The sequence below is a fragment of the Lepus europaeus genome, chromosome 8, assembly GCF_033115175.1.
Source record: "Lepus europaeus isolate LE1 chromosome 8, mLepTim1.pri, whole genome shotgun sequence".
NCBI lineage: Eukaryota > Metazoa > Chordata > Mammalia > Lagomorpha > Leporidae > Lepus > Lepus europaeus.
In genome coordinates, this window is record NC_084834.1 from 108,281,079 (window position 1) to 108,294,172 (window position 13,094).

Genomic DNA, 13,094 nt, shown 5'->3' on the forward strand with positions numbered 1-13,094 from the left:
AGGTACTTTATAAAATATCATCTTATTTTTTTAAGATTCCATTTTCTTAAATAATCACAACCTAAGTTATATAGCAAAGAATATAAGAGATTGTTTTCATAAAGTGCATTTTGCTTATCTTGGCCAGTAACAAAAATATAAAGTCAGTTCAAAGAATCAAGTTATCTTGTTATCTGGGAATTTTTAGTTTCAAATCATACTAGAATTAGAATAGGAGAGGAGAAGAACATAAAGGATCATGTAACTGGTATCCTCACTTATGAAAATGTCAGGGACTTGATGAGTCCAAGGTTAAAACATAAATTTTACACTTTATTTTTTCATTTCATTTTAATGAATGTTTTTAAGAATTCTCAAACATGAGGGTATACACATTTATTTCACGTTCTTATAAAATCTTTTCTAAAATAATCTCAGAAAAAGTCAAAGATTAAATACCAATAAATTCTAAAATATTTTTGGACAAATATGAATATGCTAAAATAAATAAAAATATCATGGCTTATAAAAATCTCCAATATATAAAATATCAAATTCCATTCAGTAGAGTACACTCATCAAATGACTCCATCCTTTCTCTTCAGTTCCAAATGCACACATTTCGCCTATAAAAGAAACAGAACTTTCATAGCCATGTGTGAAACCAAACCGGATCCACCAGTTATTAGCAGATGAGGGAACTACTTGAATAGAGCCTTGTAAGAAACAGTTTTAAAACATGTATTTGGGTAGGAATCCAAAAGAAACACATATTTTAACACAAGGACTAAGATTTTGTCACTCTACAATGTGCAGTGACCTGTTTAAAAAATTAGGACAGAAATGTGTGTGGTGCAACACTTAAGTCACTGCTAAGACACTTACATATTATATTAGAATGCCTGATTTGAGTCTTTGCTCCCCCACTTCTTATCCAGCTTCCTGCTAATGTTCATCTTGGGAAGTAGCAGGTTATAGCTACAGAACTTGTGTCACTGACTCTCAAATGGGAGCCTGTATTGAGTTCTGGATACCTGGTTTTGGTGTGGGCAAGCTATGGATAATTAAGTGCTATATCAATGGCTAGAAGATGTATCTCCAATTGTCTCTCACTCAATAGCTTTGTAATTTTGAATCAATAGTCTATAAACTTTTCTCCTTTGTCAACTGAAGGAACAATGGGATTCCACAGTAGAGGACACTGGAGTGACACTGAAAGGTGATACAGGCAGGAAGAAACATCTTTCCAAGGCTCCACTTTCAAAATTTATAATTATTTTTGAGTTTTAAAAACATTTATGCTAAAGAGTATACTTAACATTAAAGAATATAAGCATAAGAATCAAATTTCTTTATATTCTATATTTATATTTCATGTATATACATGTATAATACATTTATATTACATACATATATATGTATATTATATATATTTATATATGTATACATGTATATTATATATATTTCATGTATATGCATGTATAATATTGATATTACTTGTCCATTAAGAAACATTGCTTTCTATAAGGAAATTATTTCACAAAACTCATACTTATTCAATCAGTCCCTGAAATATAAGGTTTAACCTTCAGTTTTTAGTTTCAAGATGAAAATTTACCCTTATCTGAGTTTTGTATCTTATCTCTGATGTAGTGCTTTGCAAATTTATTCCTTTAAACAGCATATTGCATAATCACAAGACTAATAAGGTAGTATTAAAGATGATGGATGTCATATAAATTCTGTTATTGCACATGGTAACTTAGAGTACCTGTATTTACCGATGAAAGCTATATCAATCATGAAGAAATAAATACACAAAGAATATTGCCATATTTGGAATTCATTTTATAGTGAGTTTTTAATATTTCTTTGCCAAGTGTTCCTTCATGTGTACATATTTTCTTATACTATGTGTATACATTTTGAGATAAATGAAAAGAATTCTTACAATTAAAACAGATGCAACAATGCATTTATTATTCATGAGGAGCATAGATTTATATACCTTACTGTAACAATTGTAAATAAGACCTACCTACTTCGACAAGGTCACTAATGAATTTTCAGTTACATGAAGAAAAGAGAAATAGAAATTGTATTTTACTGGTGCATGTAGAGCATCTTTATTGACTCAGAATAATGGATATGTATAGCATTGTATTGCCCTCCTCCTTTTAAAAAACACAGCAAAGTAACTAAACAGTGCTAATGAATCACTTTTCCGTTTCTCATATTTTACTATTCTATGGCACACTTTTATTTCTTAAGGCTTATTTAATTTCATTAACTTGAAAGTAACAGAAAATGTACTGAAATCTTCCATCCACATGTGCCCACAGCATCCAGGGCTCAACCAGACTAAAGCCAGAAGCCTAGAACTCCATCTGAGTTTCACAGTGAGAGACAGGGACCCAAGCACTTGAGCTGTCATTTGCTGTATCTCAGAATGCATCCAGGAAGCTTCATTAGAAACACGGCAGCTGGCACTTGAACTGGGACTCCAATATGTGATGCAGGTATCTCAAGTGGCAGCTTAAACCAATGGCTACAAAATCTGCCCTAACTTTTTGCTTTTCAGTGGTTTGATTAAATATTCAAAGGTTAATTAAAATATTCTGAGTATAATATTGTCTAAAAGAGTTTTGTAAAACTCTTTTCTATATTTAAAAATGGTATGACTTTTTTCAATCTATTTAACTATATCTCTTTTAAGGCAAAGCCACTACCTTAGCTGGATTTCTGTTTTCCCTGTTTTATTTGCAAACTGTGTTCTGTTGTCCAAAGGCTGTACTTAGCAAAGTCAAGATGTGGAGATACTTTTGTCATTTAAACTGCTATTTCCAGAATAGGATTTAAAAATTGCTGCACATATTTGACTATTTATTTCACTATTATTCCCTACATACAAGAAAGGAAGACTATGGGAAAATAATATAAACTTCCGGTTTTCATTTCCACAGTATCTCCGGTATTAAAGCACTTGAAAATATTTGTCTTGAAAGTGTGGCTATAAATGAGAGGTCTCTGGCCATTATTGTTGCATAGCAAGTTAAGTTGGAAGGGTGACATCCCAAATGGGATGTCTAGTTTGGGCTGCTCCACTTCTGATCCTGCTCCCTGCAAATGAACCTCAGAAATCAGTGAAAGATCACTCAAGGACTTGAGCCCTTGCACCATGTGGAAGATCGAGAAGAAGCTCCTGTCTCCTGGCTCTGTTCTGGCCCAATTCTAGCTATTTCAGCCATTTGGGCAATGAACCAGTGGATGGAGATCTCTCTCTCTCTCTCTCTCTCTCTCAGTCTATTCCTGTCATTCTATCTGCAAATGTGTCTTTCAAATAAACTAAAGTAAATCTTTTTTTTTTTTAAATTGAGAGAAACTAGAGATTTATTGTAGGAGATGAGAAAACTTTTAGCTATAAATTATAAATATATGGGACAAACTTGCTGGCTCTGGGTTACCATCCCAAACTAAAGGTAACCAGACCCTACTTTGATATTCCAAGTTACTATCTAAGGCAGAGAGGATCTTTAAATAAAGGGAAAATTGTAGCTCAAGAATGTTCAAAGCCTCATATGGAAAATGTGTTTCTTGTTCCTAACCAAATATTTTAGGATATTGCAGACACTCAGTAGGCATAGTTAGAGCAATCCAAAATTTTGAAACTAAACAAAAAGATTACAGGATGACATGCTATGTGTTTTATGAAAAAATGAACAGTAAACTTCATGTACATAAAAACTTTGCCAAAACAAATGGTAAGAGACTTCATCAAGTTTAGCCTGTTATCCACCTGAAATAGCTCATGAGTTAGAGCCTTAAAGGTAAACCTAAAATGCATGCTGACTCTTTGCTAAAGAAAACTAAATCCTACTAAATTGCAGACTTTGCATTGTCTAGCCCACCTTACCAAATCATTTATGATTTTATGGTAATTTTCCACTTCATTCTTCTGTAATTTTCCATTTAGATAATTTTGAGTGATCCCTTTGTTGTTCTCCTTCACTATCATATTCTCTTTTTAGGTCTTTTGAAAATCAGTCACTCTGTCCTAGTTGAAGTTGAGTACAGTTTATCATGGAGTCACTCTTCCAAGTGAAGAAGTCAGGATATAATCTGTCTTGCCTCCTACAACAAAATCTGACTATAGTTTCCTTTGGCAAGTGATAATGCATGGTGTTTGAGTAGATGATGTTTCTAAAAACAGACACGAAACTTGACAACTCCTTTGAAAGCAACTGTCTGATGCTCCAGTGAGTCTCATTTTTTGAATGTTATTAAAATAAGTTAATAATTCAGCACTAAAATCAAAGTATCTCAATATATCTAAAGTTAGAATGGTGTATTTCCTTAATACTTAGTCAAGAATAAATATTTCGATGAATCTGGAGGCACAGACCTCTTAAACTGTGCAGGACAGTCTTGACAAACATGCATCCTTAATGGTCGAGTTAATGGCATGATGTCACATAGCAGGGCTGCTAGCCTTAGGTCTGAAACAGCTCTAATCTTGCTTTCTCTTCTTTCCTTTCATAACAAGCCGTTGATAAACAAGCAAGCAAAATTTTATAACAAGGTAGATAATGATTGTCACACAAGCCAGCAGGAACCCAATCACGTCCAGAGAGTGGTACTGGTACCAGGTGAGGTCGTGGGCTGCAACCCGAAGGTGTTTGGCTCCTTTGTGGCGCATGACGTACTCGATCCAGAAGACTGCTCGATCCAGCGGCTTCATGGGCTGATCGTGGTGAATTCTTGATAACTTCATGACATTCTCTTTATAGCTGAAGAAAAATTCATTGTTATAAACTTACATAATGTACCAGAAAAGTGAGCAAGTGAAATTTTTATATTGATAGTAAAATGAATGTTGCATAAAAGAGTAGGAGAAATAAATACTTTTCCTCAGTAAACCTCACAAAGATCTGAGTTTCTTGATCAGAATTCATTGGATGTACAGGGTTAGAAAATGTGTTGAGAGAGGTTGGCAGAGAACAATATTTCTAGCTTTCAAACCTAAAAATTGGAATCACTTAATTTTAAAAGGCAAATAACAAAAAATAACAATAACAACAACAATAAATCCCATTTGATGTGCAAAGCTTGAAAGACTGTAAGCAATGGATTATAGACTTGATATATTAAATCACAATTAGTATGAAAATTTAGAGATAGGAGGCTAGTCCATTGAAAAGCTCAGGCATGTCTGGGCAGAATTAATAAGGAGTTGTTATGGATCAGGAATTTGCGTTGAAATTAATCACTAATAGTGCATTAACATTTAAGTTGTGAATGTATGAAATTAAATTGACTTCATTTGCAACCTTATGCTGAGTCTTACTTTCTCTTCTCTCAACTTCAATTTCCAAAGTTTTTTATTGTTAAAAAGACTGGAAAGAGAAAGTATATTTCTTATCTGATTCATTGATTTAAAAATATCTTGATTTTTAGAATATTTGATTTATCATTATCATATATTAAACCAAAAGTAAATGTTTTCTATTATTATTTTTCTTCTTGTTAAGGTAGTGATTTCAGAGTCTGGAGAGTTCTGAAGGCACTCAAGACAATTGTCATTGTTCCTGTTGTTTAAATTATCAAGAACAAACGGAAAAGGCAAAAGGATATGTGTAGGGATGTGGTTTACCAAGTCCAGATCAGAAAGGGTAATAGCTTGGAACATAACAATTACAATGAAGGTACTATCCACTGATGTTATTTTAAAAATGGAGTTGGAAAATTCTTTTCAAGAAGAGTACTTGAAGAACTGTGGAAATTTATGGAGAAAAGTAATAATGAAAAGGTCACATAATAAATGCTGATAGTACAATGTGTACCATACATCATACACACTTGATTCATTAGATAGTTAAGGAATTCACTTCAGTCTACAGCATAATATCTATTAAAAATGTAACAGAATTCGCAAATGAAAGATAATTTTTTTTGAAAACAGAGAAAACAAATGTGCAGCTAATTAAGTTCATTAGGATGAAGAACAGCTATAAAAAGTGAAGTCCAGCTACCTATAAAAGCTAAGGTTCATTGTGCTACTATTAGCAATACAGTTCCCCAAAAAAGTTGCATTAACATTTACATCATTATGTTATGAAAGGAGGAAAACATTCAAGTATTATTGATATCACAGCATAATGTTAATAGCTTAATAAACATTAATTATACAATGAAATTATTTTAGAAACTTTTTATGCAAATATTTTGAGTATTTAACCAGATTATTTCAACTTAACTTTTTCAGGTATATTACTTGTTTATTTTGTATTTAAACAAATCAGTGATGATTGTTTTACAATATTGACTAATGCTATACTCAAAGTAGTTTCCCTTTTCAGAATCATTTAGTCCTCAAGTGAAAACTTATTTATCAATACAGTTTATTTTAAAAAGTAATACTCACGAAGGATCATGAATGACTGTCTTCAAGGCATCGATCAAATCTGAACTTGACATTGTTTTCCAGTCCAATCTAACAGCTGCTCCCTTGGCCCTCATGTGGGCAAGGTTATCATGTTGCTCCCCAAACAAAGGAAGGCCCACCATAGGGATGCCATGGTGGATGGCCTCATAGATGCCATTGGCTCCACCATGAGTTACAAAAGCTTTGGTTTTTGGATGACCTAGAATTGAGAGGTTTTCAATAAAATTATTAATGAAAAGTTTGAGAAATAAAATAAGAAACAGAATTTGAGGCACTAAAAGGGGTGATGATCTCTAGACCACAGATTATGAATAAAGATGCAATAGTGTATAAATTACTTTGAGGTGAAGAGAAAGAGACTCCTAAATCCACTGGAGATGTCAGCAAAGACCACAAGGCAAGGTGCTATGACTTGAATCTAAAACCAGGGAAACAAGAATAGCAACGAGGCATGAAAAAAGGACACATTCTCAATAAAATAAATTGCTTATGCAAAAAAAAAAAAGCCCATCAAGTGCATGTTAGGAGATTTTGTCTAAAAGCAGTGTTCATTCACTGAGAATGATATTTAAGATTTACAGCACAGCAAGAAGTTGCATGGTTGTGTTGCTGGAATCATAGAAGGAAAGGGCCACACTTGTTCAGATGAATTATTACGACAAAAATTCTGACTTTTTCCCACAGCAAATGCAGAGTAATTCATAACAGGTGCATATTATTTTCTCAGTGGCATTTGGAAACCACTATATTATAAAAACAACAAATGCAGTTACTGAAATAGGAAACAGAGAAACAATTCAAGAAACAATTATTATTTTTTAAAACTTTATTAATCTGAAAGGCATAGGGAGAGAATGAGTGAGTGAGAGAGAGAGACAGAAAGAGAAAATAGAGATCGTCCCTCTACTGATTCACTCTTCAACTGCCTTCAATAACTGGAGCTGGGCAAGGAAAATCAAGTAGCAGGAACTCAATGCTGAATATCAATGTGGATTACTCCAACCCAGGGACTGATGCCATCACCTGCTACCTGCTGTGGTGCACATTGGCAGAAAGTTGGAATCAGAACTCAAGATTGGGCCGGCGCCGTGGTTTAACAGGCTAATCCTCCGCCTTGTGGGCCAGCACACTGGGTTCTAGTCCCGGTTGGGGAGCCAGATTCTATCCCGGTTGCCCCTCTTCCAGGCCAGCTCTCTGCTATGGCCCGTGAAGGCAGTGGAGGATGGCCCAAGTGCTTGGGCCCTGCACCCGCATGGGAGACCAGGAGAAGCACCTGGCTCCTGGCTTCGGATCAGCGAGATGCGCCGGCTGCAGCGGCCATTGGAGGGTGAACCAACGGCAAAAAGGAAGACCTTTCTCTCTGTCTCTCTCTCTCTCTCATTATCCAATCTGCCTGTCAAAACAAACAAACAAACAAACAAACAAAAAAAAAAACAAAAAAAAAAAACTCAAGATTGATCCAGGAGCAGCAATAAGGATGCAGATGTCCCAAGTGACTTCTTAACTGCTGTACCAAATTTCCCAGCAGGAAATTAGTGAGAAATTCTAGGGATGTGAAGAATTCAACTGTGTGTTATGAAATGTCAACACTTTTGGTTCACTGTATTCCCCTAGGACTAGCAAATAAGCATGAAGACACTTGTTGACTTCTGAGTTTTTCCATAATAAATGGTCATCAGCTTTCTGTTGGAGTATGTCTTCTTGATTGGCTGTTACTTATGTTTTCAGCATTTATGCTCCAATTTCTTACCAAGGAGGTCGTTCTGAGGGATCCACTGATAGAGCTGGGTATTAGGTCCTAAGGTATCCGGTTTCTTGCCATCAAATCTCCAAATAACCTATTAGGTAAAGAAAATGCCTGTTTCATGAGTTGAATTTCAAACTACAACATCTTCGATTCTAAGGAGGTTGAGAAATAACCTATTAAAGTCTTCCATCTGAAAGACAAGCAAAGGGAGATAGAAAGTAGGCAGAACTACTAAGAGAGAGAAATAGAATGCAAATATTTCTGTATATTCGTGCAGAAACATCATATTCATGATGTTTCATATATACTACCTTGGTCATGTGACATAATGAATAACAAAAACAAGAGTTTAAGAAGTTTTAAAATGTCACAATTCTGGCTGGCGCTGTGGCTCAGTAGGCTAATCCTCCACCTTGCGGCGCCAGCACACCAGGTTCTAGTCCCAGTAGGGGCTCTGGATTCTGTCCTGGTTGCCCCTCTTCCAGGCCAGCTCTCTGCTGTGGCCTGGGAGTGCAGCCCTGCACCCCATGGGAGACCGGGAGAAGCACCTGGCTCCTGCCTTCGGATCAGCGTGGTGCACCTGCCACAGCGCGCCGCCCACGGCGGCCATTGGAGGGTGAACCAACAGCAAAGGAAGACCTTTCTCTCTGTCTCTCTCTCTCACTGTCCACTCTGCCTGTCAAAAAAAAAAAAAAAGTCACAATTCTACTGCAAGAAGTGTAATTCATTCCCTGTATTGTATGCTTTGAAATACATAAATTACCATGTTGGACTCATTTTCCTTGTGTAATATCAACTATTTCAATTGTAATTATAAAATTAACATATACTTTCGCAGTGTTCATAAAATATTTCATTATAATTTGACATATTTGAAAGTAAGTCTCTGCATATGTTATGTGTGAGAAATAAATTAATTGTGCTTAGGACAATTAAGTTGTTTTACATTACAACTTCCTCAGCACTATTTTCCACAAAATATGTAAGTGGTTTATTTAAAGTTTGTTTCTTTAAGTATTTTTATTTATTTTTACTTGTATTAATTTCTGCTGTTCTTAGATCATTTCCATGCCCAGTACTAAAATAAAGTACTTATATTCGAATATCCAAGCTATCTTCAAAAGCTCGAGAACAATCTACAAGTTTAACTTCTGTATGCTTTGTGAATTTAAAAGTAATTTCATGTTCTCAGAAAACACTGTATAGATGATTGCTAGAATGCTACACTAAACAACAGTTCATAACAACTCAAAGATCAAAGTTATCCTGCACTTATTAGAAAGTTTGTGTGCACTGAAATTTCTAGAGGAGTACATTGGAACCTCTCCCCATTCCAGGACTGCTCCTGCTCTGCTCCTTCCAATATTCCCTTCTCCTTCCTCAGTCTGGAGGAGGTGTGAATCCAATGGGCTAGGAGCACTGTCCTGTGGGGCCACATATTTTGATGCACTGGGTCCACCTGCAGGGAAGATCCATCTCGACCTTACATCTTCCTGGTTCAGATACAACTAGGGTTCCCCCTACAGGGCAGGCTCTTTCCTTCACTTTTTCTTAATATACTTGACTGTACTGAATCCTGAGCTTGGAGTTCCCAAGCCCTGATTTTTTTGTATCTAGGTAGATTCTGGAACATCGTCTTGAGAGGATGTAATGTAAAAATTAGGCTAAATAAATAATCATGGGATTCTGAAACTGCAAGTTGTACATCTGACTTACTTTTTCAAAATATTTTTGATGCTCGTGTATCAGCTCAATTATCACTTGCACATTAACTCATTTCTGATAACACCTTTAGTGCAGAAGGGAGTCAAAAATCTTGCAGAATGAAGAACTAAGTGATATTGCAGTTTGGTGACAATGTAATGATGATAACAAAATTTCACACTGCACCTCTTAAATATGCTTTTTTTTCCTGATCAAATACTAAAGCCAAACTTATTTTTTAAAAATCGTCTTCTGTGTTACTGTAGCAACTCTCACAGAGAGTTATTTGTAAGCTAATAGCTTTCACACAGGAAGTTTCTCGTACAAATCCCTTTACAAAGTTTTACAGACACATCCAGTAGTTGTGCCCTATTAGGACACTTTTTCTTACCTTTTGTGGCAGCTGGGCAAGTGCTGATGCAATCACATTGGTCCTTTCTTCCGTCATGTTGCTGACCATGGACCCCAGGGAAAACACCACCACTCCCTCTTGCCCAGAGCTCTGCACAAAGTCTTCCATCTCCTGTGAAGAAAAGGATTTGTTCCATCACAAAAGGGCAGCAGCAGAGCACACGCTGGAGAGGGAGCAAACTGTCTACATTATTTCTTTATCACTCCAGCACTTGCCTGTCTTGTAACCTACTTACTTTTTACATATACACTGAATTAATATTCAATAGTTTCTTCTCTGTTAGAAATAAGAAATAGCTTAATCAAAATGACTCTACTCTAAAGGCATGTCTAAGACACATGTCTAAAGACATTCTCTATTCTGTAAAGATAATTGCATCTGTATGCATGTGATGGCATCAAAATACATGAGAAGATTTCAAAAAGTTCATGGAAATATGCCTTATATTCTAATTCAAATATTCTAAGTTATTTGTGAAATCCTCTCCTATGAGTTTCTGGTTGGTAGAGCATTTAGTACCACTTCCAGTATCTCTCCCTGTGAGTCAGATGCTGTAAATGAAGAATGCAGAGCCCTCTCCGCTGAAACAGCTAAGCTAATAAAGTAAGCAAACAGGAACATATTTACCTTGGGTAGAGGTTGGGCAGGTTTGCAATGAAGCCCTCCAACAAAATAAAAATTAGGCAATAGTGGGCGAGGAAACTCCAAATCCCAATAGCTTCGTATAAGCCATATTTCAGCTTTCCCCATTAGCTTAGATATTGTAATGGGTCTTCCTTAATGGAGAAGAAACCAGGACATGTCGGGGTAAGGAGAGAATTGTTACATGATATATAAATGGAAAATGCAGTCAGTGATGTATAAATTATCTGTATTGATAAAGCAGATGTTTAATATATATAATATTTGTAAGTATACAATGCATTGTTCACATATGTCATACATGCAAGAAGGTCTCTAATATCAACAATATAGCCACTATTCTTGTCATTAAAATAGGCCTCTATATAAACATGCATTGTTCTTTCTAAAGTTACAATGGTAGCAGATTCAAATGAAAACAACTATTTAACGGTAGAGTCAAGAAAACCTAAAGCAGTTATGAATTGGGGTTGCCCAGAGGAGGTCCTCAGTCCAGTTTCCATAGTTAACAAAGGTGATCTCTGATTCTTGATTTTCCAGGTGAACTGAGAAATCATTTTTCTTTTTGTTGTTGTTGTTGCTAGTTTGAGCATATTTTTGACCTAGTTCTGGTTTTGCTTTGGTTGCTTAATAGTATCAATTTACCATGAAATTTATATAGAAATATTTGCAAATATCCCATGGGTATGTATTTAAACTAGGGAAAAATGGATTTTTGCTCATGTTTATTTTGCATGTTTTTATAAACATGGAGAAACTAATTTAAAAAACAGATTAATTACATATATGTCTACATTTCCACAAAATTTGAGACCTTATACAGATGAATTTCAGGAAGTAAGGAAGGAAAGTGGCTACATTCCACATCTCAATTTACATGTTTTCTGTCTGTAAAAAAAACTATACCACCGAAACATGAGTGGCTCTTTTTGGTAATATGGAAAACATATTTTTAATTTTAATTGAAGCAACAGAGATACACAAGCAAAAATCATTTCCTTAAAGTCACATAGATAGTTGTCCTAGATGTCTGTGACAATTTACACGTCTTTATTCATAAACAAAATATGTCAACTGATGTTTATATCAGAGAATAGTTTAGTAAAATGGACATAGTTTGGTATAGAGACATCCTCAGTGCTCTACTGCTAGCTGTATGACTTCCTCGGATGTTCCACCCAAGTGATGACACAGTAACTCCTATCTGGCCCTTAATGTAAGCCTTTACATAGCATCCATTAGCCTGGTAAATCTTTGTATTGTCATTTCATTATTTCACCTATAAAATACAGATTCCCCAGATATTCCACTCAGAAAAGATCACCTAAGAAGTCACAAGAAAGCTGTGAATACACACTAGCATCTAAAATCATGACTTACCTAGAACTTCACTGTAAAACTGATCCCACCTCTTCACATTAAAGGTTTGGAACCAAAAGTCAAAATAAAGCATAAATAGCATGTTTTTTACCCTGTCCATGAATGTAAATTGTCCAGTTAAGTCTGACATAATAACAGGCACATAGGAAGGAGGAAACAGAAGTCCTCCACTATACTTCTCATAGGTGTAGCCAGGAGTGAAGCGGAGACTGTACACAAGGGGTCTGTTCAGTAGCTCAGCCAGCAGCTCACCACAGGGAGCAATTGAGTCTGCAAGAACAACATCAAACTTTGAATCCTGTAGCTTCGTCATGATTTTCTTGTTCAAAACCAAGTCTTTGCAGATATTTTCATAAACATCAGAATAATCAAAGAATAATTTTTGCAGTAGTGGGAAATATTCCCAATATGCATCTCTTGACACATCGTTTATAAGTGTATTAATCCCATTTAAGACAGTACCTTCATCTTTAGTGTAAGATGTGTGGAAAGTTTCAAATTTAATTCCTGATTCATCGTTGCTATCAATTAAAATAGAAGCAGAAGATCTCAGAACAGTTACTGCATGGCCTCGCTGCACAAGTGCATCCAGGATTGTCTTCATATTCATCCAGTGGCTGTAGTCCATAGGCCACACCAGCACCTTCCCACAACTCCCAGAGCTGAAGCAGCAACTGAGCTGTAGCAGCAGCAGAAGTGAGACACATCTCCTGGGCATCCTGGTGAAATGCAGCGTTTCCTCTCCACTTGTTGTCTCTTTCTTTAGCTCTTCACGGTTATATCCAAGG

At 35.7% G+C, this 13,094-nt stretch overlaps 1 protein-coding gene across 3 annotated transcripts; it reads right to left on the minus strand.

The window, feature by feature from the left end:
• Positions 1–1,821: 1,821 nt before the first annotated feature.
• LOC133765139 (UDP-glucuronosyltransferase 2B16-like) lies at positions 1,822–13,094 on the minus strand. Of its 3 annotated transcripts, XM_062198759.1 has the most exons (7): positions 12,769–13,094; positions 12,307–12,576; positions 10,912–11,060; positions 10,264–10,395; positions 8,172–8,259; positions 6,401–6,620; positions 1,822–4,766 (listed from the first exon to the last, which is right to left on the minus strand). In XM_062198759.1, the coding sequence occupies exons 1-7, from the start codon at positions 13,022–13,024 to the stop codon at positions 4,487–4,489; spliced, it is 1,395 nt and encodes a 464-aa protein (XP_062054743.1). In that variant the 5' UTR covers positions 13,025–13,094; the 3' UTR covers positions 1,822–4,486. The 3 variants fall into 3 exon arrangements, with proteins under 3 accessions (XP_062054743.1, XP_062054742.1, XP_062054744.1); XM_062198758.1 differs by having other exon boundaries at positions 12,307–13,094; XM_062198760.1 differs by lacking the exons at positions 1,822–4,766; positions 6,401–6,620 and adding an exon at positions 7,224–7,814 and having other exon boundaries at positions 12,307–13,094.